Genomic DNA, 22064 nt, shown 5'->3' with positions numbered 1-22064 from the left:
AACACAGACTTATCAACAAAGAGAGATCTGCACAGCGTCACTGAGGAAATTATTTATAATCTTTTTATTTAACTTTTTTTTTTATATCGATTTATTGGATTATTTTGACTCCTAACCCCCATATGATATTAAATAATCATATTAAAATGAGCACGTTTTCCTTGAGCACGAATGACGCCACAAGAGTTTCCAATATACATCAAAAAGCCTTTATTTCTATGTACAATTTTTCTAAACAAAATATTGCACACAATATCCAAGATGTGCATTGAACACATGGTGAATGAACAACAATAAATAACATGTAACATCTGTACAAATGTGGATGGCACAGCTGTAAACAACAAAGCCTATACACTAATAATATTATTATTATTTTTGTTTTTTTTGTTTTTTTCTGAATATTATTCGAGAACAACTACAGCACAAGATGTACATCAGAGAGACTCTTTTTAATGCCATGAGGGGACAAAAAAACAATTCAAACAAAGTCAGTAGATGAGGTAACAACATTTTCAAAAACTAAACACTTATTATTTACATTTTGGCGGGTTTTTTTCTTTTTTTTTGCATAGTCCCCTAAATAAACACACGAGCACAAGGACAGATTTTAAAACCTAATGCAGACATTATCACCGTGCACATACTGAAATAAAGTCTCTATCTCTAACATGGCACTTTATCTACAAAGAAATGATTTTATTTCAGGAGTGTGCACACAAACACACACACACACACACACGTGCCCTCTTTTCCTCTTTCTTCAGTGTCCTTTTTAGCTCTTTTTCTCCGCCTGCTGCTCCTCCTCCTCTTCCTCCGCTGTCTTTGAGGGATTCAGGAGTTTGTTCTCCTTTTTCCACTTCATCCTGCGGTTCTGGAACCAGATTTTGATCTGTCTCTCGGTCAGACACAGGGCGTGAGAGATCTCTATCCGGCGCCTCCTGGTCAGGTAGCGGTTAAAGTGGAACTCCTTCTCCAGCTCCAGAGTCTGGTAGCGGGTGTAGGTCTGTCGGCCCCTGCGCCCACTGTTGCCAAACGGCCCTGGGAACAAAAAACAAAACACATCCAAAAATCATCAGTTAATAATGAATACTCGTGATGGAGGATTTTACCAAAGTGCAAAAGAAAATCTACCTGACAGTGCACTTGAAATCTGAAGGCGTACGTCTGAAAAAATACAACATAGTGGTAATTTAACTGAAATTTACAATATTTTAACATTTAAATATGATCTTTTATTGTGTATGAATATAATGATGTAAAAAACTGTACTTTATTAAACACGTCACATTATTTATAGTCAAATTACAGTATTTTCCTGTGGTGCGTTAACGCCTCACATTGGCACACAATGGATTTGATTGTTTTTTAAGGAATATTTTCTATAAATTATTAAGATTAGTCAATCATATTTGTTAATTATACCCATGCTACACACTACAGTGAGTTAATAATGAGCTTTGTATTTATTTTTATTGGCAAAACCTGCCAAATGATGTCATTAATGGATGCTCCAGTGTATGTATGTACACTGTACTGTGCCTGAACTTTGTGCGTAAAAGTGACCCTAGCCTCTGTTGTCACATCAGTGTATTGTTGTATTACTGTAGGGTGAAGATGTACTTTCAGACTCAGAATGTACAAAAATGAAGAAAAGCAATCAAATTAGGATATTTGTGTTTTCATGTGAGGCTTTAAAAAGCTACTCAGAGTGTTTTTAAAATATTTACTGTAGCTCAAAAACGTGAAAAAGCTCCATGAGTATGTGTAACATTAAGGGCTTTAAGTTGAAGCTCGGGTGGTGTAGGCCAAGTCTGCATGTGTGTGTGTGCGTGTGTGTGTGTGTGTGTGTGTGTGCGTGCGTGTGTGCGTGTGTGCGCGTCTATGTGATGATGATGATGAAGCAGCCGAAGCCCTGAAGGAAGCACAAAGATCCATTAACGATCATCTCAAACTCAGTGACTATCAGATTATTTTGATGTTTCTGTGCGTAAAGTTAAAAATCAGTGTGAGTGTCAGAGACTCGGCACAGCTGACAGGTAAACTGTGTGTGTGAGAGAGGCTCGGGACGACCACTCCATCACGCAGCGCGGGATTCTTTTTTACCTCCAGGGCTGCGTGACAACAACAGAGAGAGAAAAACGTGAGATCCGAGTGGTGGTACTCACCGGCGGAGCAGGCGTTCATCCTCTGCATCCACGGGTAGATGAGGGTGGAGGACTTGTCGTCGAGGCTGCTGCTGCTGCTGCTCATGCTGACCGCCTGTTCCGCGCACTCCGCTTTACGCTGCTGATGCTCCTGAGTGACAAACAGCGGCTGCTCCTCGCGGCTCGAGAAAGCGCAGGAGCCCTCCGCGTCCTTGTAGAAAGTCCCGACCGGGTTGTAGTCGCAGGGCGCTCCGCCGCTCGCCCGGCCGTAGATGGCCGCGGCGGCTGCTGCGCCCGTCTGCTGGTAGTAGGACGCGGGGTAAACCTTGTCCTGCATGTTGGCGGCTCCATATGTGGCCGCGTTGGAGTAGTGTCTTAACGGATCGGTGTATCCCGAGGAATATAACGGTATCTGACCCAGGAGAGAGTCCTGTCCTCCCGGTAGAGACACGGGAAAAGTTGAGTTAACAAAATAGGAACTCATTGGGTGGACAACGGGGTGTATATACTCCGGAGGAATATGATTTGTTGTCTTTTATAGTCCAAGTGGTTTTGCCATTACTTTATCCGAGATTTGGTTTTTGCTGAAAGGGGGGGCTGCGAGGTGCCACTGAATACAGAGGGGAAGTGTACCATCTGATCAACCTCTGGCCAATCACCGCAGCCTGTGTTTGCACTATTGCACCCATGGGGGGGCTCTTGTTGCGCGCAGGGGTCCCCGGTGAATCGAAATGAAGCGCTCCAGCCTGTCCGGGCTTTTACGCACGACGTGCGTTATAGAACCGAAAAATTAAAACATATATTTAGAAAGAAAAGATGTTTGTTTGAGAACTTTTTTGTCACACACACGGACTTCTGAAGCTCTGCAATGTGCACAAACTCTCCCTCCCCCTCACACTCACACACACATTGCAAAAACCAGAAAGGACAAACGAATGAAATGCCAAATACTTTGCGCATTATCTCCATTTACGCACAAATACGAACACAGAGCGAACATCGTCCCCCTCCCTGACCTCTCCCTCTCCCTCTCCCTCTCCCTCTCCCTCTCCCTCTCCCTCTTCCTCATCCTCCATCTCCAACCTTCTCCTCCCTCCTGGGTCAATAATCAACTCAATAAACTAATAAACTGTATCTCTGAACAACAAGCAGAAATCATAATAACCAGCATCAATTTATGAGACAGAAACGAGTCAATAATCTTCATCTTTGTGCTTTTTAAAGGGCGCGAGCTCGTCCTGTGACTTCCACGAGGACGTGCAGAGGAGCATGGAGTGAGGACACGCGCTTCTAATAAGAAAATCATCATCACCTTCAACACCTTCATCCCCTCGCGATCAATGGGAACGAATAAGCCATTTAAAGAAATAACCTGCGTGAGTATAAACGTGTGAAAGAAGGCAGGATGAGTGTTGAGTCACTTCTCAACGAATAAGAAACAATAAGCAGCTCATCATGCTTCATTACAGATATCAATATGTTGTTTTTTAATGTTCTTTATTTGTTATTTTGTTCACAGCATACATCATATTTCCCCTCCTTGCTCGTTATAACTAATAACCTTTATTTTGAGTTTCACTCCTGCGGTTAGAGACATTTATTAACCTCATAATAACGACACTGATGTTTGATTTTGGTGCTTAATAATCTCTTAAAATCTTAAAATCAAATGTTATCTTATTTCTCTGATGCTTAAAAACGCTTAAAGATGATTTTTACCTTTTTAATTTACTCTATTTGAAGTCGCCATGCTCAATAATAAATAAATAAATAAATCACGAGAACGAAATAAGGCGTTTCATTTAATGAATAAATAATGTGATTATAAAAATGTATGGCACTGTTTTGCATGGGAATTTGCTACATTTAATTTATTTTTTAAGAAAGTTTGGTAGAATTAAATGTAAAAATCTGGTTTTCGTCTTCGCGGAGGATGTGTAGGCCTTAATATCTGTGTTGGATCAACATTTGTACGAAAATCATTTTTATCAAAAGGCTTGTATTAATATTAAAATATTTGCATTCAACAGAGTAAGACATCCCAGTCTCTGCAGCAGGCCGCAGCCCTGCAGGAGGCTGATAACAGCTGCTGCTCACATCTGGAAACAAACAAGAGTCACTGATACCGACTCAAAGACAATCCAACGTTTTCACATCTCAGGACAAAAAAAAAAAAAACACCGCAGCAGCAGAAGCAGCGAACAGGAGGCAGAAAAACACTGCAGACTCGACAGAAACACAACTAAATGTTTCCACGCAGTCACGCCAGGCTGTGAAATATTCGTGAAATCGAAAAGGAGCCAAAAGCAGGGCGAAGATTTGTGCAAAGATTTTAAAAATATTTGGATAAAAGAGACGCGAAACAGCTCGAGAAGGAGCCTCGCGCTATCACACTAAAAGGACTTCTAAGAGGATGTTCAGCGTGAAACAAAGATTTGAAAGAATATCTAATGAACTGAATTTGATAAAAGATTAAAATTGAAGTAGATTTTGATAAAGAAATGTTAAAAAGAAAAGCTTTAGCATCAGCTCATGGGCCTGTTTGTCCTTCATCATCATCATCAACATCGTCATCAGCAGACTCGAGCCTGTCAGGCCTGCAGCCGTCTTGATTATATAACATCATTATCACCCTGTAGGCCTCCAACATGGATTAAACTGGATTATTTACTATAATTAAAAGCAGATTGTTGTCCTCTTTTAAAGAAGTGCAGCACCTCACGGGTTAAAACAGACACAGACAGCCACGGTGTGAATATCTCACACAGAGCAGGTGGGGAAAAAAAGACGCTTTGGATGCTGGATATTCTCCATTTCTTAAAGAGACTGATGATCTTATATCCTGTAATCTAAACAGCAGGCCTACAGTGACAGTCCAGCCACAACAGCGCTGCAGCGGCGCACTTGTGCTGACTTAATCGGCGGCGTATTAGAAACACGGTGCCCTTACCTTTTGTTGATAATCCATCATGAGGCTGTGTGTGGGTGCCACTCCTGCAGAAGACGCTCTCTCTCTCCTCTCGGTGCTTTCCCAACACAAATTCCCCCACACTTTGCTCAAGTGATGTCCTGAAAGTAATCCCCGGCATCCAGGAGTGTGATGATCCCTCATTTTCACGCACACAGAAACCATTTTCAGCTACATTAACATGGCGCACACAGAGAGGAGGCTGCGCTCTGCCCTCATTTTGGATAAAGAAAATTACGCGCGTAAACAGTCCCCCAAACGTCCCCCCAAAAAAAACAACAGTGCACATACAAAGATCCAAGAAAAAGGTTGTGTTACTAGTGTTAAGTGAATGTGCGGGGGGAAAAAACAGCAGCTGCAATATAACCTCATGGGAAATAAGTTCCCATTCCTGCTGTCCACATGACCGCCAGCAACCAATCCCAGAGCCGCGCGAGTCGTAAACTTCCACAGCAAAGTTGTAAATTCTCATAAACAGCCGCCGTTTTTTGTGCTTTAGACGCGCTTTCTCATCGCCATCTTTATTTTATATCCGAGGCCTGAGATGTGTAAATGTGAAGCAGGATTCTTAAGAAGAAGAGCGGGAAGAAAAGGGAAATGTGTGGATGTTGGAAGTGTGAGGGTGACATTGTGCGTCATGCGCACCTGGTTCTGTTCCTGCACTGAAGGTCTGTACAGCTTCTTCTTGTTTACTGTGATGTGATCTAGATGTGCGGGGGGGTTCATTCAGACTATTCTGACTCCAAATCTCCGTAACTGCTTCTTTACGTTTCACTTACCTCCATAACACATCCTCAAAACACCAAAGAATGAGCTCACAAGCATTAAAGACGTTTCATGATCTCAAACTGGAGGATTTGTTCCCTTCAGTTGAATTTGATCAAAGCACAGGCCGGAGATTGAAGTCTTATCGGAGTGGTTTGAGTCCTGAGGGGATTTTAAACTCACAAAAACTTCATTTCATCACCAACTTTTCATTTGAATAAGAATACCAGGACAAAATTAAATTCCCACCACAGACTAAAGACGTCTCAAACCTTTAAACATTATTCTGAATCTTATTTCTTATTATTTCTTTTCGTCTAATTTCCGTTTTCTTTGTTTAAAAAAAAAAGCCCTTTTCAGTCTGAATGCTGCTGATTTCCCCTCCCTATGAGGATTTCCGACATTTATAGACGCAATAAAACCATAAACTCCGTGAATGCAGCTCGTTTCACCTCCAAAGATACAAACTCACAGCTGGATCATCGTGTCTTTAAAATGTGAAAGTGCAGTTTGAAGAAATTACAGAATTATGGATCTGACTTAATCAAAAAAATAGATTTAAAAGTTTAAGAATCTTATCCCATAATAATACAAACTAATAACATAATAAGGCCTTTTATTCAGAGCTGTTGATTTCTCTCTGCAGGCCCGCAAGATTGTTACTCAAATATCTTCATGGTTCTGCAAGGCGGAGGCCTTTCAGCATCACAGGACGAATATTAAACATCTCGATTCAAATCCGAGATGCATTTACATTTTAATTATATATTTATGAAGCTTAATTTAAAGGCTTTAGATTCACGATTACACTCCTTAAGCTCGCTTCTTTTTAACGAATCCTTACAGCGTTTTCTTTATGTAGTAACGCGCCTGTGTGTATTTGTAAATGATTGTACAAACTCGGTGTGAACTCTTTATTAAACGTGCAGGGTTTTATTGTCCAATAGGATGCAGCAGCAGCTCAGATCATTTCGTTGATCATTTGAAAGTTTTGTCTCGATTTGTCTTCAGTCTGTGAGCAGAACAAAAGACAGCGGATGTTGTAAAACTTTACGACTTCTTTATCTCAGTGATGAGCTGCAGAATGAACCCCGAGGAGCGACCTTACTTATCAAACAGTAAAAACTCTAATTCTAATTCTAACAAAAACAATATAAAAATGTGAGAATAAAAATATTGAGGCTTAAAAAATACTTTTTTTTAAAGTCCTGCATTATCCAAAAATAATGAATAAACATATCCTGAATAAAAAGAAGAGACTGAAAACTAAAACTGAAGAACATTTAAAAAAAAAAAGATGCTTTATTAACATCAGTGCAAAAAAAAACAAAAAAAAAACTATACAGGAATTCAAAAAAATAAATGTGTGAGGAAAAAGGGAGCAGAAGGCCTTTAAATATTTCAATATCCCTGCAGGTTGTGGTACAATGAGGTTGGAAATGTTAACTGGCATTCTGTTTAATGAGCAGAGCTTCAGCTGATGTCAAAGTCAGAAATGAGGGACAGAGGAAGGAATAGTTCTTGTGGTGTAAAATCAGGCTTTTCTGCTTTTATTTGGCACTAAATTGTTTTGTTTTTTTGCAGCTTTGTGTGACATAATTCACCCTCAGAGGTAAATATTTCACATGTGAGCACACACTCAGTGGGTTGTGTTGTTTCTGCTGGAGGGTTTTATTGTGGCAGGCAGCGTGAACTGCAGGAGCAGATATAAAATTCATGTTCAAACTTCCATCACAGGCACAGTGTGTTTGTGTGTTTTCACAGTTTTAACGGCCTCTCCTCCTCTAGCTCTCCTCCCGTCCCGGAGATCTACTTAATCCAGGAGCGGATTAAATGCAGACACCCCCACTGCCCCCTCGCTCCTGGTTTATGGTCACTGGCCTTTTCCGTACTGGGGGGCTCTGCGGGAGGAGTTTCTTACGATGTGAGAGAAGCCAGGCCTCCGGACCAGGGGGGCACGGGTTGAGACGACGAGCAGGCTCTGCAGGGCAGCGGGGTCGTGGGACGCGAGGGAGCTGCAGCGGAGGCCTCCTCTGGGGATGTTGTTTATGAGCGGGATGCCGGGACGGGACCTGGCGTCGGTGGTGTAGGGGCTGCTCATGGCGTCCTGCCTCACAGAGAGAGGCCCGCCCGCCGCTGAGGAGGAGACAGGCGCAGGAGTTTAAAAAGACAATCAGGCTGTGAAGTCGTTTAGTTTGAAAACTTAACAGACCATGTTGTTGTCTGACCTGAGAATAAAGAGTTAATTAAGTTGTTTTATTGAATTATTATGCTCCCCACAACCTGATTTTTAAAATATCAACCAAAATTCTCTCAACTGATAAAAGCAAAATAAGACAAAAAACAAACAATAATAATAATTTAAAAAAAGAAAATCATGGTAAAATGAAGCGTACAAACGAATAATTTCAGATAATTTCTAACTCTTTGTTTATTGGAAAGAAAATAAATATTTCTTCGCAGCTGCTACAAAACAAGAATTCATATTTCTTCTTTAAATGTAGAGTAAAAATTAATAAATTGATGTCAGTCAGTGAAGTGAAGAAGTTTGCAAAAATGTTCTACGGTGATACGAGTGATGGCTGCATTCATCACACTTCACTGAAAACTTGTTTACTTTCTTATATTTAAATTTGTATTCATAATTTAGGGGAACAAACATTTTATAGATACATATGTTCAAACAAAAGGTGCAAAAAAAAAAAGAAGCAAAAACTGGTTGTGCAATTAAGATAAAATCCATTAAGGTTGTTTTTTTTCCTGAATCTTGGTGAAAAAACAAAAAGGAAACATTCATAACATTAGACTGTAGTCGACCTTCCCTTCAGCCGCTGTGTTGTTGCAGGTGTGTGTTGAGGTGTGTTTACCTGGCCAGTGTACCCGCTGGGCGCTGAAGGTCCTGCTCATCTCTGCCGGTCTGTTGTGGCTCTCAGCCTCGCTCTGCAGGAAGCCGGAGGCGTTCATGCTCCTCTGGTCCGTGGAGGGCCAAACGCCGAGCTGAGTCATGTGGGAGAGAAGTTGCTGCGACACGGCGGTGACATCATGTCTTATTTCAGTCTGCTTCATTAAATCATTAAAACAGCTGCAGGTTATTGTTATTGTGACGCTCTCCACAATGTCCTTCAGGAGTTACACGATCACTGACGATTACATCCGATCACAACGGGAATCTAATTTGTTGATTTCATGATTTGGCTGATTGTCTGGTTTCAGATCGCTCTTTAAAATGTTTTACAATTTACAAATACATATTTAAAAGTCACAAAAAATGCTCAAAGACTGGATATGTGCGTTTAGATTACAGCGTGCTCTGCTTGACCTCTCGGAGAACAAACAGTTAGACAAACATTAGAATTTATTTTCTTTCTAATAAAGTATTTTGTGCTGAACTTGCATAAAATCAGGTATCGAATTTGAAGCTCCAGTGATTACAGTCTCATAGATAAGTCATTCAAAATACAAAAGAATGTCAATTATTGATCATTTAATTCCTTTTTCAAGCTACATGTCTCTGATTTTGAGGCTGCAGATGGCCTTGCGGTTAGGTCACGCCCCATGGACAGAGGCTACAGTCCGAACTGTGGGTCCTTTCCCGCATGCCATTCCCCACTTTCGCTATCTCTCTCTCCCAGATTTCCATCTCTATTCACTTTACTATCAAATAAAAACATAAAAAGCCAAAAAATAAACCTTTAAAAAAATTCTCTGATTTTGCCATTACAAAAATGTCATTTTGCTGTTTTGCTTTTTTTCATTTTTTGTTATGATATATATTTTTTTAAATAAATTAAGTTCAATGTCTTTAGATTCGGGTGTTCGGTCAGACAAAAGACATTTTTGATGCCTGGAAATTGTGACTGAGCTTTTTTACGTCATTATACAAGACATTATTGTATTAAATATAATTACGACAAATCTAATAACTTTCAGAGAATAATTCAGAGGAATCTGAAAAATGTTCTCAATTCTTCTGCTTTTCTTTAGGTAGGTCATTTTTTAAAGACGATATTTTGCACATCATAATTCTGCTGATGCTTTGCTGTCATTTGCACAGAATGAGGGATTTTCTTTTTAAAGCCAATAACAGAAGAAATAAATAAATCATGACAAAACCCCAATATTACTTTTTCACCCCAAGGGACTGGATAGCTGAAATTTCGAGGAAACACAATTATGATCCTTTTTTCTTTGAAATTAGAAGATTTTGTGATTCAATTGTCGATTGAATGTGTGATGTCATGGAGTACCTGTCCTGAGATCTGACTGAAGGGCTGTGCCTTCGTCCTTTGGGAAAACTGTTTGAACGAATCAAACTGAAAAACAGGAAACAAACTGATGACTGACTGGAGGCTGAAAAGAGAAATTATCTTCAACTTCTGAACAAATACAAACCATGACAAATCAGGTAATTGGTGTCTTCATATTGGACACGTGTGTTACCTGTACTGTGTTCTCACCTTGCTCTGCTGCGGTCTCTGATGAGCCGGTTTGCACTGCTGGTGGCTGCAGGCGTCCTTGTTGACCCGCCCTCCTTTCCTCTGGACCTGCAGCAGCTGGTGGATCTGATCCACCACACCAAGGTCCTGCAACAGTTTCTTCCTCCGGAGCAGAGCATCCAGCCGCTCCCGCTCCTCTTCGTCCGCCTCTCTCTCCTCCTCCTCCTCCTCCTCCACCTCCTGCTGCTTCTTCACCTCCTGGACCTCTGCAGCTTCAGGATGCAGCGGCACACTGGACAGAGGCGGCTGCAGAGAAACGTTTGATTCAATTTGTTTTTATTGCCTCGATGTTTGTGGCTGAATGATATATTTCCAATTACTGTCAGTGAATAACCTTGATAACACTGTTTGTTTCTCCTGTCTGCACAATAAAATATATTTTAATATGAAACAAGAGGCATTAAATAAAAATGATCTGCAGGAATATCATTCTAGCTTTATTTAAATTGTGTAAAAGTACATTTATTCTAAAGGGGGTCAGCCAGAATATGAACCATTCATCACGGGGCAGAGGCTGCTTAGCTCCCTCTTGTGGTAACATGTAGAAATCTGCATCTTTAGCCTCACCGGCTGCAGGTCGGAGTCTGATTTGGGGGGCTGTGTCTGTGTTCGTCTTTGTGGTTTGGATCCCTCCCCCGCCGTCTCCCCCTGCAGGTCCTTCCTCCGGCCTCCCTTCTGGTCTCTATCGTTCTGCTCCTGCTTCAGACGCAGTTCCTGCAGCTGCTGCCTAAAGACAGAAAATTCAGCATGTCTGAGGGGTTTATGTGCAGAAAATGATATTAACAATTATAACCGGTAAATAATTACATCCCATTTTCCCTTTATAACCTTAAAACTAAAAAAAACGAAACAAAGAAAAACATTAAAAACTATAGAGTTTATCCCCTCTAGGTGCACCCTTCTTATTATTTCAAAGATGGAATGCAACCAAGAACAAAATACAGTATGATCAAGTATATTATGATCTACCAATAAACGCTGATGTACTTCTAAAATGCTGTCAAGCTGTAGGTTAAATCACAGTTATTCCGGGTTATTCCACTGGCCTAGTGGGTAGTTCGTGCACCCCATGTACAGAGACTGCTGTCCTAAAAAGGGTACGTCCCAGGTTCAAAATCCAGCCTGTGGCTCATTTCCCGCACGTCCTTCCCCAATCTCTCACTCTCTCCCCCTGATTTCTAAATAATTCCCCAAAAACCTTTACATAAAACACAGTTTTCCAAACACATTTGTTGAATAAGTGAGAAAAAATGTAATTTATTAAATGAAAAGATTGAATAAAAAACATTTACAATTCTCAGGGACTCGGCTGACTGTCCAAAACCCAAACATACTCAGTTGATGTTGAATCAGCATCACAAACAGCCTCTGCTCGTTCCTGAACTGTGTGTTTAAAGTTCACCTGGCACACTCCTCTCTGGCCTTGGACGCCGCCGTATCCTGGAAGAGCGAGCTGCTGTGTTTGAAGTACTTGTCGTATTTCTCTGCTCCCTCTCGGGGGTAGATCCTCCTGAAGCCTCCCAGGTGTTTGGCCTCGTACCTCTCCATCTGCTCCACAGTGGCTGCCTGGCACTGACGCAGCTCCTCCGACCTGGTGGCAGAAACAACATTCAGGCAAGTGTGAATGACCTTGAGGGGAAAAAAAAAATCACATCATAAATGCATGTGACAGATCCCCTACCTGGCCTCTCTGGAGCTGTTTTGCTGCAGCCTGTCCTTCACCCTGCGTCTCTCCTCCTTGGTTATCTTGCGGCGGTCGCAGGCGCCCAAGTTGATGAGGACCAGAGTGTCGTAGAGCAGAGTGTCCTTCACCTCGCGGTCCAGATGGGAGTCGGTGGTAAAACTTGGGGAGTGATTCACCTGGAAACAAACATTAATAAAATAAATGGAGCAGAGGTCGAGGAAGATTGTGACTTTCTAGATTAACTACGGAAGCCCGAAGCTGACATTCAAAGTTCCAAGTGTGGAATACAATTTATTTTTAATTCAAAATGCTACAAAAAAAAAGGTGTTGAAAACAAATTTGAATAAACTTAAATATGTCTTGATAACGATTTAGACACACAAACAGAAAATCTGCTTTTTAACAACTGATTCACAGATTGTCAAACTGAGGGGGTCTTTGTTTTTCACCTCCAGCACCCAGGGTCTGAGATTGTGATCCAGCAGCACGTCGAAGCCGAGGATCTCGAAGCAGGCGCTGCCGGTGGTGTGGTTGGGGAAGCAGGTGTGGTAATTATGCTTCAGGATGGGGTGAGCGGAGATCAGCGTCTTTATGATCACGTCCTCGATGTCGTTCCACATCTTGTCCGTGTTGCAGCTGATGGACTCTAAGAGTTTGTTCAGGGTGGAAAGCTTTCTGCAGGACGATAACACGTTTAGATTTTTAACAGTGTTAGAAAGACGACACGACAGGAAATTGTATGTTTATTTACCTTTTGCTTCCAGTGTCCTGGTCACGGACAAAGTTTTCACTGTTCTTGTTGATGGAGTAGTTTGTGAGATGCATGCACACGTCGTCCTGACATGAGACAGACAAAGTGGGAGAGATGTTTCACAAGGAGGGACGAAGATTATATTCAGACTCTCTGATAAGCTTTGCAGAAATACTAAAAGTTTGTTGATGGTGCTGCTGATACCGAAACGTTGCCATTGTATTTGTGCAGTTTAGACAGAGCTCTCTTTCTTTCTCTCAGGCATCTTTTCTTTTTTTTTTTTTTTGTAATATCTATTTTTGGGTGATTAATTAAATAGTGGAGATTGTACCGTTTTCAATCACCTGTTATCAAATTATCGCAGATTTAGAATACCTTACTTACAGAAGATTCTTTTTGGGGGGAGGGCTGGTTATGCATATATTTGGAGATGGACAGTGGATAGAGAAAGAAATCAGAGAGAGAGTGGGGAATGACAAGCGGGAAAGGAGCCACTAGACGGAACCTGGGCTGCTCGATTGGAGGCCCCTGTACTGTACATGGGGCGAGTGCACCAACATGCACAGGCGTCCCAAAAGATTCACCTCAGGAGCTTTTACAAGGGAATAGGCCCACGTGGAGAACAAGGGACTTAAATAAATTCCAGGGACGTTATTTTACCTCAAAAAGAGTTCCTGCTTGGACATAGTACGGTAATTTCCAAAAGAACAGGAACTTTTAGGATCAGACTTGCAGAGGTCAACATCAAGTATTTTAAAAATCTACATCCCTGAACCTTTTCATTAACTTCAGTGTGCATCCACAAATCACTGCAGAGTCTCACCACATTCCCGTGTGTCGGCTCGTTGTATTTGGTGGTGCAGAAGCGAGCCAGTCCCTCTTTGAACATGAATATACTGAACGGGTCGCATGACGTCACCAGCACGTAGATACGCAGGTCAAACTTGTACCCGTTGATAATCAAAGGCTGCGAATGGAAGGAAAAACAAGCTGAACTTAGAGCTGTGTTTGAATCTTTACGAGAGCAGAGTGGGGCAGCGTGATGTACCCTTACCTTTGAGACGTAAACCTGGCAGATCATGTGTTCTCCAGGTTGAATGTCTTTACTTGATTTGGTTATGAAGATGCCTTTTCCTTGGCAACCCGTATCTGGCTTGCAGATGTAGGTTTTGTTTTTTTTGGCCCTGGTGAAAGCTTGGAAGTCACTGTAGCTGCAAAATGCAACCAGAGAAGAAGTCAATACATAAAGAAATAAACACAAAGAGAGGACAAAATTACAACAACACGTGCAAACTGACTCTGCAGGAAGGCACCACGTTCTGGGAAAGATGTTATAGTCTTTGGGGAACAGCTTCAGCATCCTGTTCATGTTTCTTGCGAGCGAGTCTTTGCGGCAGATCTCACTCATCCCTGGGAAATGATTTATCTTCTGGAAATGACGCAACAGACGCACACAAAGGGAATTAATCTGTGAGCATATGACGACTGTGAACCACAGGTATAATATCGGACTTTTTAGTATTTTTTTTCCAAACAGTCAAAAGTGAGATATGACTAAATAAAACCAATTCCAATTTCATGTTCAGGGGGAAAAAAAATCGTTGGAGCTGAAAAGACCCCGCACTGCATTACCCAATTAGATTACAAATTGATTACCTGAGGTGAAGAACTGTTATGAGCCATGAATACTGTGCCCTGAAGAAAAAAACCCAGCCTCATAATCTCAGCGGATATCTACATTTTTTATTAATCAGTGAGTGGGCCTATTGAGCGGAAGAATTTAAATTACAACTTAGAATATAACAAATAGACGGAGCAGAATGACGAGTCCCACACGCTTCATTTTCTGTTTAATTTGTATGTTGGATTTCGGCTTAATTAGTCTTCAAATACAATGCGACTAATGTGTCGAGTGTGTTTATGTGCGAGCAAATTGAGTGGAATACCTGGTACCGCTTCATGTCCTTCACACGGTCTAAAGACACGGAGCAGTCTGTCCAGAAGAGCGTCCAGTCTTCACCCTCCACTGACTCCCTCAGGCCGTATCTGTGAGCGGCACGACGCACTGAGACACACAAACAGCAAGAATTATGAGAGCTCTGGATGAATTATAACTATACATTTGGTACTTTTTTAAATACACTACATGGCCCTTATGTAATTGTTTAATATCTCCAAAGCCCTGGGTATTAATTTGCTGCTGTAACATCCTCCACTCCTCTGGTTTTGGTCTTTCCACGTAGGCTACGTTCACACTGCAGACAGAAGTGACCCAAATCATTTTTTTTAACATATGTAACTGAGATCAGATTCTTGTTAAGTTAATTTGAACATCACAAGTCACAGGGAATCTGATATTTAAAATCAAACAAGTCCCATATTCATGTGGAATCCTACATCGGATACAAGTTTGCTTTTTTCTAATGTGACCTCGTTTCTGAACGGCCAGGTCGGAATAAGATAAGATAAGATAATCGGGGGGAAATTTACAATGAATGTGGCTTTTGCGTCACTCTTGAGCGTCTCTAGTCACGGTTCTGAGCTGGTGGGAGGGGCAGGAGCTGAAGTTTCTCACACTAAATGAAACAAGGTGTGATTTTCTTTATATAGTTTGTCTTTGTGTGTGTGTGTGTGTGTGTGTGTGTGTGTGTGTGTGCTCTAATGGGAATACCTGTGTGTGTGAGTTGAATGGGTCTTTGCAATTAAATGCAAAGTGGACTAGGATGAAAGTTTACTTTTGGCCATATAGTGTATCTAATACTTCCCACTTTCTAATATGTTCTCTGTTTTACTCCAAGAATTTATTCTACATGACTTGAGTGCAGATTGATTTATCTCTGTGCACCATTTAAAAGAATCATGGACATTATGCTCGGTCGTGTTTTAGCCAAACGTACCACTTTCATATTTGCAGTTGGTGAGGTTGATCCACAGTCATCTGGAAGAGAAGAGAGACAGAGAGAGGGACAGACATCTGCTTTGCTGCAAGGTCCCCTAAACGCCTCATTATATGCCCATTCAGAATGATGAGGACGAGCGAGGAAAGAAAAACTTAAGAGCCTCCAGGACAAAGTGATAAAAATCATAAGTGACAGGGTGCTCAGACATAATGTACCTGCATCGGGTAATGACTGCAGGAGTGCAAAAGTAGGAGATCCAGCTAGTTAAGTACCTTCTCTTGCCTTTTCTCCTCTTCTTCGGGTTGACGGGCGGGGGGATGTGGATGCGGGCTTCACTTTGGCTTTCACCCCCCTCCCCCTCCCCCTCCCCCTCTCCGTGCTGCTCGTATTTATGTGCATCGTTTCTGTCTGGGCTGTCCACAGGTAGACCCATCCTGGATAAGCACAACACAAAGAATGCAAAAAGCTTCTGTGAAGCTGTGGGAACAAAATAAAACATTGTATAATGTGCCATTTAACTCTCATTTAAATGTTATGTCTTTAACGTAATGTGCTCCGCAGCTTAGAGCCGAGTGCACACTGTTGGTGCGCGCATGGACTCATGTTTCCATCTCTCTCATCAGGTGAGTGCTCTGGCTGTCAGCACAGGCCCATTCAAGAGTTATTGTGGCAGCACGGATACAAATTATGCAAAAAATATCCAGGGGGAATTAACGCTAACAACAACGAGAGCCTACATTTTTTTACTTCACAAAAAATGTTGACAGAAAAGGAAAACTTTAAGCACTTTGTGAAGGACTCAAAATACTGATAACCGTGAAAAAATCTTGTCCTTCACATTCTTAAAGGTTTGATTTTAGTCTTTCAAAGTGTCTTTAGTTTCATAACCAGTCTTAAACATACGTCATGTTAAGTTAATATGCATTCCGCTTTTTAGATATCATATTTCTCTTCAGCCACCCTGTGAGAGAAAAGTTACATTACTTCTATCATGAAACCCATGATAAATAACATACCTTGTTTTATATTTTCCTGTGACAGGTTACAGCACAACATGTCTTCAGTATGTTTAATGTAGTGTCACTTCTAATGCAGCACATGTGTTGTACATTTTTTCTGGCAATCCCTGGTAGAGTGTCAGTAGTCCTGAGAATCTTCAATAGATTTTACTGTAGAATTTTTGAAATAATCAAAGTTGAATTCTGGTCAAATTCCATAGAGAAACTGAGTATTTTAGACATTTTGATTAATTTAAAAAAAAAATATCTCTGTGAGAGGTGACAAGAAACTTTCAATGGATTCTTGTTCCTGATGTCCCTGTCTGTGTGTTAAATTTGAAGTTTCTTACTGTTAGAATAGAGATGTTAAAATTGTTATATGCTGACTCCTCTTTGATGTAACTATGACTTTTAGTAAGCAGTGAATACTAATGAGAGAATAATAAACAAGTATGCAGGATGTATATGTTCAATCATGCCAGTGCTAATCATAGCATGCCCAATGCTCATTAAGTTAATGACCTTGCAAAATGCTTACCATAGCTTGTTACCATGCCGACTTTAGTGGATTAGCACTCAACACACAAAGCACAGCTGAGGCTAGTTCATTAGTTTTACAGAGTTTAGTCATAGAGCTAGAATTGAACAAAGTTAACAATGATCTCAAATGGGGATGAATAAAAGGGTCAGTTCAGATTTTGTAGTGTTGTATGAGAGCCTTATCTTTTGATATGTGTCTTATCTGGAGCATAATAAATCTTTAAAGGTAGATCACTAAATAGTTGTTAAAACATTTAACTCTAAACCCGGTGTGCAAACTTAACAGCTGCATCTAACAAGTTGTTTGGTTTCATCCTGGGAACAATTAATGTCTGGAATAAATCCTATGGCTATCTATTTAAGAGTTGTTAAGAATATTTTAGTCTGGACAAAAGCAAAGGTACAACAGATCAACACTGTTATTTTTAAAGCCCCACAGCTACCATGGCTATAAAATAAAATTCACAGAAATCAAATGAATGAGTTTAGTTCCACCTCGACTTCTGTTTATGTCTGTCTGCATGTAATCGTCACAGCAGCGTCTCCGCTGTTCACCTCGGCCGCCTATCTGGTGTCTTGCAGGGTGAAGGTGAGTTCAAGTTAATTCTGATTGTGACAGAATACTGAAAAGAGTGGTGGTGGTGTCAGTAAGGAGGGACACCCCAGATAGTCTGTGGGAGGTTGCGGTGCCAGGTAACAGTATTCTGATCCAGTGATCTGGATAATCCTGACCCTGAACTGTGAGCTTTACATCGGGCCGAGACGCCCCGCTGACCTCGGCCCGGGATACGGTTACAGACCTGTGAAGGATTTCTCTGTGGTTATCCCTCAGTGTGCAGCAACAACAACAGGTACATGAATAACACCTTTGTATTGCCTGTCCTCTGAGAACAATGACTGGGTTTGATATAAAAGACTTTGTTAACCGCTCAGTGTCATTACATGATTTCATTTAAAATTCAGACTGTAGCGTGACGTGCTAAGCTGGCGCTAGCTATCATCTAGTCTCCTTCCAAAACAAGCTGCAGGGCTAAACTCAAACAAGCTATTTAATGAACTCCATTTAAGTGCATTCAACTTAATTCTCCCAATGTAACAAAAAAAAAAGGCAAACATTCAAAATATAAATGAAAACTGTGAAAAACTGGTCCTTATTAACCTGCAGCTTAGTACAGTTCACTGTCTTAGAAATGTAAACACTCACTTTCAAAGCTATAAATACTTTACCATATAAAAGTGCAATAACAAAATTGCTAATTATAAGTTATTAAAGCCAAAAGTATGGTGTACTGTCTTTAAAACTGCCAATTTCCTCCATTTCAAACTAAATAAAATAGAAAGGCTGGTTTGCATATTTGATATGGAGTCTAATAAACGTCACAGTTCATACATTTTGTCACTATCATCTTATTTTCTTTTGTGTTACTACACGGTGTGTTTTTAATTATTTGCACTTACAGTATCACAATCACTGGAGTTTCATTTAGGCAAAACCAATAGTTGCAAATATATTAAGTTAGTTATCGTCAATAAAGCTGATACACTGATGAAGACTTTACAGTTTCACATCGTTGAAGCTGTCATTTTTTAGTCTCGATCCTGCATTTGGCCAATCCACTAAGAATAAGGGTACACATTTTTTTTCAATGGCCAAAGTTCTACTGAGCAAAGTTTAAAGTCCCCAACGTTGCGCTTACTCACCTGCACTGTTAAGCCCACATCTGTGACAGCAATGTTGCCGTCCCTGTCAGTCTTCTTTGTCACCTCTTTACGGCAACAATCTTGGTCTCAAGAGCCGTTTAAGATGCTGTCACACTCCTCAGCAGACAAACCAACGAGACACATCTTGTCCACTAGCAGTGTCTGCCTCTGAAAAAAACAACAACACACAAACAGAGTAGATTTGTATCAACACAACGATGGCTCAGTTCAGATTGACTTACACACTCAAGCAACAGGCTCAGCGGTGGATCTGGTGACCAATTAGAAGGTGAGGGGACAAAACACCTGATCCCTCCTGACATGATGGAGAGAGAATGAGCCGTAGACCTCAGCGGGGAGCGAGCGCAGAGGGATAATCCCTGATATTTGTCCACTGAAATAGGAGAAGTGTTTTTCAACACCTCAAGTTGTTAAATTTAAATCTGTGCTGAAAAGAGTTGTGTGTTGCAGTTGAACAGGCTGGACATCTATCCTTTTAGCCAAGTTGAAATGGAGTACCTCCTGTTGAGGCTTAGCCTTCCATTGCAGACATTAAAAATGAAGCACAGGCAGGAGGGGAAATGTTGGTGAAACACGAAGCAGACAAACATGTGTCCTGTTTGTCAAAACAGCCAGGTATAATCAATCTGATAATATTGAAGGGATTATAACAATCAACAATCTAGTGCTGAAATAATCCCTGATTAATCAAACATTAATCAATCATTAGTTGACATCCTACACTCTTCCACTCACTTATCTACCTTTTGTTGTCCTTATGATGCTTTAAAGATCACCGGCTAATCTAATCTCAATTTAATTATTAAATGTCATGTCTGTGTTTGTGCAAACCTTTTGTGTGTGTGAGAGAGAGTGTTTCATGAGCAACATGAGCTCTCATACAATTACAGAGCAATGCAATTATAATTTAATGTGACAGTGGTGTACTTTATAGACACATTAAACGTGGGTGGGAAAATATTATGCGCTCTTGCTTTTATCCATGAAAGAAAACAAATTGCCCCAGGTGTGTTATTAATAAGAACCCTGTTTTGTGGATTATTTTGTCTTTAAACGAGTACAGCTTTTATTAACTGAATGTGCAATGATCCCTAATGGTTTAGAAACGGGTTTTTTTTATTCTGCTTTATATAATCACTTATTTGAAGATTCAAGACTCCTTCTATAATCATCATTTTCCTCATGCTGTAACAGTAAAGAGAACATATTTATTTTTCAATAAATAAGTAATTTCTAATTTGTTTAAGCACAGGTAACAAACGGGCGGCTGTGGCTCAGTTGGTAGAGTCGTCCCCCCTCGACCAAAAGGTTGAGCAACATGTCCGATGTGTCCTTGGGCAAGACACTTAACCCCGCATTGCTCCCGCTGCTACTGTGGCGGTGTATGAATGGATTAGTGTTGCACCTACTCTATGATGTAAGTCGCTTTGGATAAAAGCGTCTGCTAAGTGAATTGTAACATTGTAAGGTAACAAACACCAGGAGGAAAAGACCATACCCTACAATCTTGTCAACAATACCAGAAAAATAGACGTAATAGAAAAGCAATATTCATACATTTGTCTGCATTATTTGGTACTTTTAAAACTCAAATTACCTTAATCTGAGAAGGTGCATGACCTTTACATGCTATCGAATATTTTGTCCTAGTTGTATTGTAATTTTTTGCAAAAGTAGGCTACATAGCTCGTAACTGCTTCCACACGTTTCAAAAGATTTAACCAGTATCCTGTAACATAAAGAAGGAGGGAGGTTGTTTTACTCTTCCTAAATCAAGAACATCAGCATCTCAATGTTCAGTAACATACAGAACAATGCTGGAATGGAATTCACTCCCAACAAAGCACTGTATACAATTTTAAAAGAAGTGTTAAAGAACATTATCGACGGAGAAACTTTAGTCAGTACCGATAAGACTACTGGGCCTTTTTTGTGTAACCATGTTATGTAAATCAGACAGAGCCTTTGTGTTTGTCTGTTTCTTTGTGTTTTTTTTGTTCATTTATGTAAATTTTCTATTATTTTTAGTTATTGAAGAAATGTTGTGGAAGTTTTGTGTAGTGTGAAAAGAATAATATATAATATGAATTTGTAAAATGTATTGTCACAATATAAACTGGGGACCCCAGGAAGAAGAGCTTCTCGCTATGCTGAAGCTGATGGGGTCCAAATAAAACAAACAAAAACAAACAAACAAAGAAACAGCTCTCAAGAGGAAAACGTGTCCTTTCTTGAGAGCCGGTGTTATGACGAGAATTGCATCCATCTCAGAATATGTCAGACACTACACTGCAGAATTTTGCACCCAGCCTTATAATTCAATCTTTTGCTTTCACCCTCAGATCTACACTACAGACACTTCAGAGTCAGATATTAACGGGGGGGGGGGGGGGGGTAATGGTTATGTGTCCCCAGGGATACGATTTCTACAGTTTTCTAATACTTCCGCAGAGCTGCATGCATTTCTAACAGGGGTGCAATTCTCGGCATAACACCAGCGCATAAAATAAAGCAAAACGTGTCTGATTTGTACCTTCACATATAAATAAATAAAGCTTTACACTATACGATAATGTCTGAACATTTGGGTTAGTCAATATCTATGGAGTTTTATCACTAAATCAAACTTCGTAGCTCACCGACTAACTTAGAGCTAGCATATATGCTATATGTAACAGGGCTGTTTCTATGGTAACGGAATGCTGGCTTCTTCCTGGCGAGCAAGAAACTTTAGACAGTCATTTTTAAAACGACCAACAAAACCCTCAAACTTGACTTTACCGTAATGAAAGTGTGTCCTCCTTGTTCCCGCACAGACACACGAACCGAAAAACCTTTTTCTTTTTCTTAAATGTTGTTGTTTTCGCGGGCGTCAAAAAGTCTTGAATTGAGGGAAAGACGTCACCGTACAAATGTAAACATGAGAGAACTCACGCGCGCGTGCCTTTCAGATGGAACGGCCCCCCCGGTACTGCCTTCAGCCAATCAGAGGACAGCAGTGCGAGAGTGCCGTTCTCTGATTGGTCCTTGGCTCAACGACGAGAGACCGTGCAGCTACAGGATGATCATCAGATGCACCTGCAGTTTAGGTGG

The 22064-nt window shown here is 40.7% G+C and overlaps 2 protein-coding genes and 1 long non-coding RNA gene across 7 annotated transcripts; 1 reads left to right on the top strand and 2 right to left on the bottom strand.

Annotated features, from left to right (window-relative positions):
* Positions 1 to 193: 193 nt before the first annotated feature.
* hoxb6b (homeobox B6b) lies at positions 194 to 5233 on the bottom strand. 3 transcript variants are annotated; one of them, XM_065949778.1, is made up of 4 exons: positions 5098 to 5233; positions 2169 to 2902; positions 1135 to 1167; positions 194 to 1041 (listed from the first exon to the last, which is right to left on the bottom strand). In XM_065949778.1, the coding sequence occupies exons 2-4, from the start codon at positions 2629 to 2631 to the stop codon at positions 776 to 778; spliced, it is 762 nt and encodes a 253-aa protein (XP_065805850.1). In that variant the 5' UTR covers positions 2632 to 2902; positions 5098 to 5233; the 3' UTR covers positions 194 to 775. The 3 variants fall into 3 exon arrangements, with proteins under 3 accessions (XP_065805850.1, XP_020505485.2, XP_020505486.2); XM_020649829.3 differs by lacking the exon at positions 5098 to 5233 and having other exon boundaries at positions 2169 to 3123; XM_020649830.3 differs by lacking the exons at positions 1135 to 1167; positions 5098 to 5233 and having other exon boundaries at positions 2169 to 3123.
* Positions 5213 to 7807, top strand: LOC109995931 (uncharacterized). The gene is made up of 3 exons (XR_002278486.3): positions 5213 to 5783; positions 7465 to 7492; positions 7669 to 7807. It is a non-coding gene; the product is annotated as an uncharacterized lncRNA (long non-coding RNA).
* ttll6 (tubulin tyrosine ligase-like family, member 6) lies at positions 7043 to 21906 on the bottom strand. 3 transcript variants are annotated; one of them, XM_065949772.1, is made up of 17 exons: positions 21753 to 21906; positions 18951 to 19118; positions 15985 to 16145; positions 15709 to 15747; positions 14758 to 14876; positions 14110 to 14240; positions 13866 to 14022; positions 13635 to 13778; positions 12812 to 12897; positions 12510 to 12735; positions 12058 to 12236; positions 11779 to 11967; positions 10944 to 11103; positions 10338 to 10622; positions 10128 to 10193; positions 8748 to 8940; positions 7043 to 8016 (listed from the first exon to the last, which is right to left on the bottom strand). In XM_065949772.1, exons 3-17 carry the CDS (start codon positions 16142 to 16144, stop codon positions 7754 to 7756), a joined length of 2397 nt encoding a protein of 798 aa, XP_065805844.1. In that variant the 5' UTR covers position 16145; positions 18951 to 19118; positions 21753 to 21906; the 3' UTR covers positions 7043 to 7753. The 3 variants fall into 3 exon arrangements, with proteins under 3 accessions (XP_065805844.1, XP_065805845.1, XP_065805846.1); XM_065949773.1 differs by having other exon boundaries at positions 8748 to 8901; XM_065949774.1 differs by having other exon boundaries at positions 8748 to 8877.
* Between the last annotated feature and the right edge of the window lie 158 nt (positions 21907 to 22064).

This window comes from Labrus bergylta, chromosome 21 (genome assembly GCF_963930695.1).
Source record: "Labrus bergylta chromosome 21, fLabBer1.1, whole genome shotgun sequence".
In the NCBI taxonomy this organism is placed as follows: domain Eukaryota; kingdom Metazoa; phylum Chordata; class Actinopteri; order Labriformes; family Labridae; genus Labrus; species Labrus bergylta.
The sequence above is the reverse complement of the archived record's forward strand: the minus strand, read 5'-3'. Positions and strand labels throughout refer to the sequence as shown.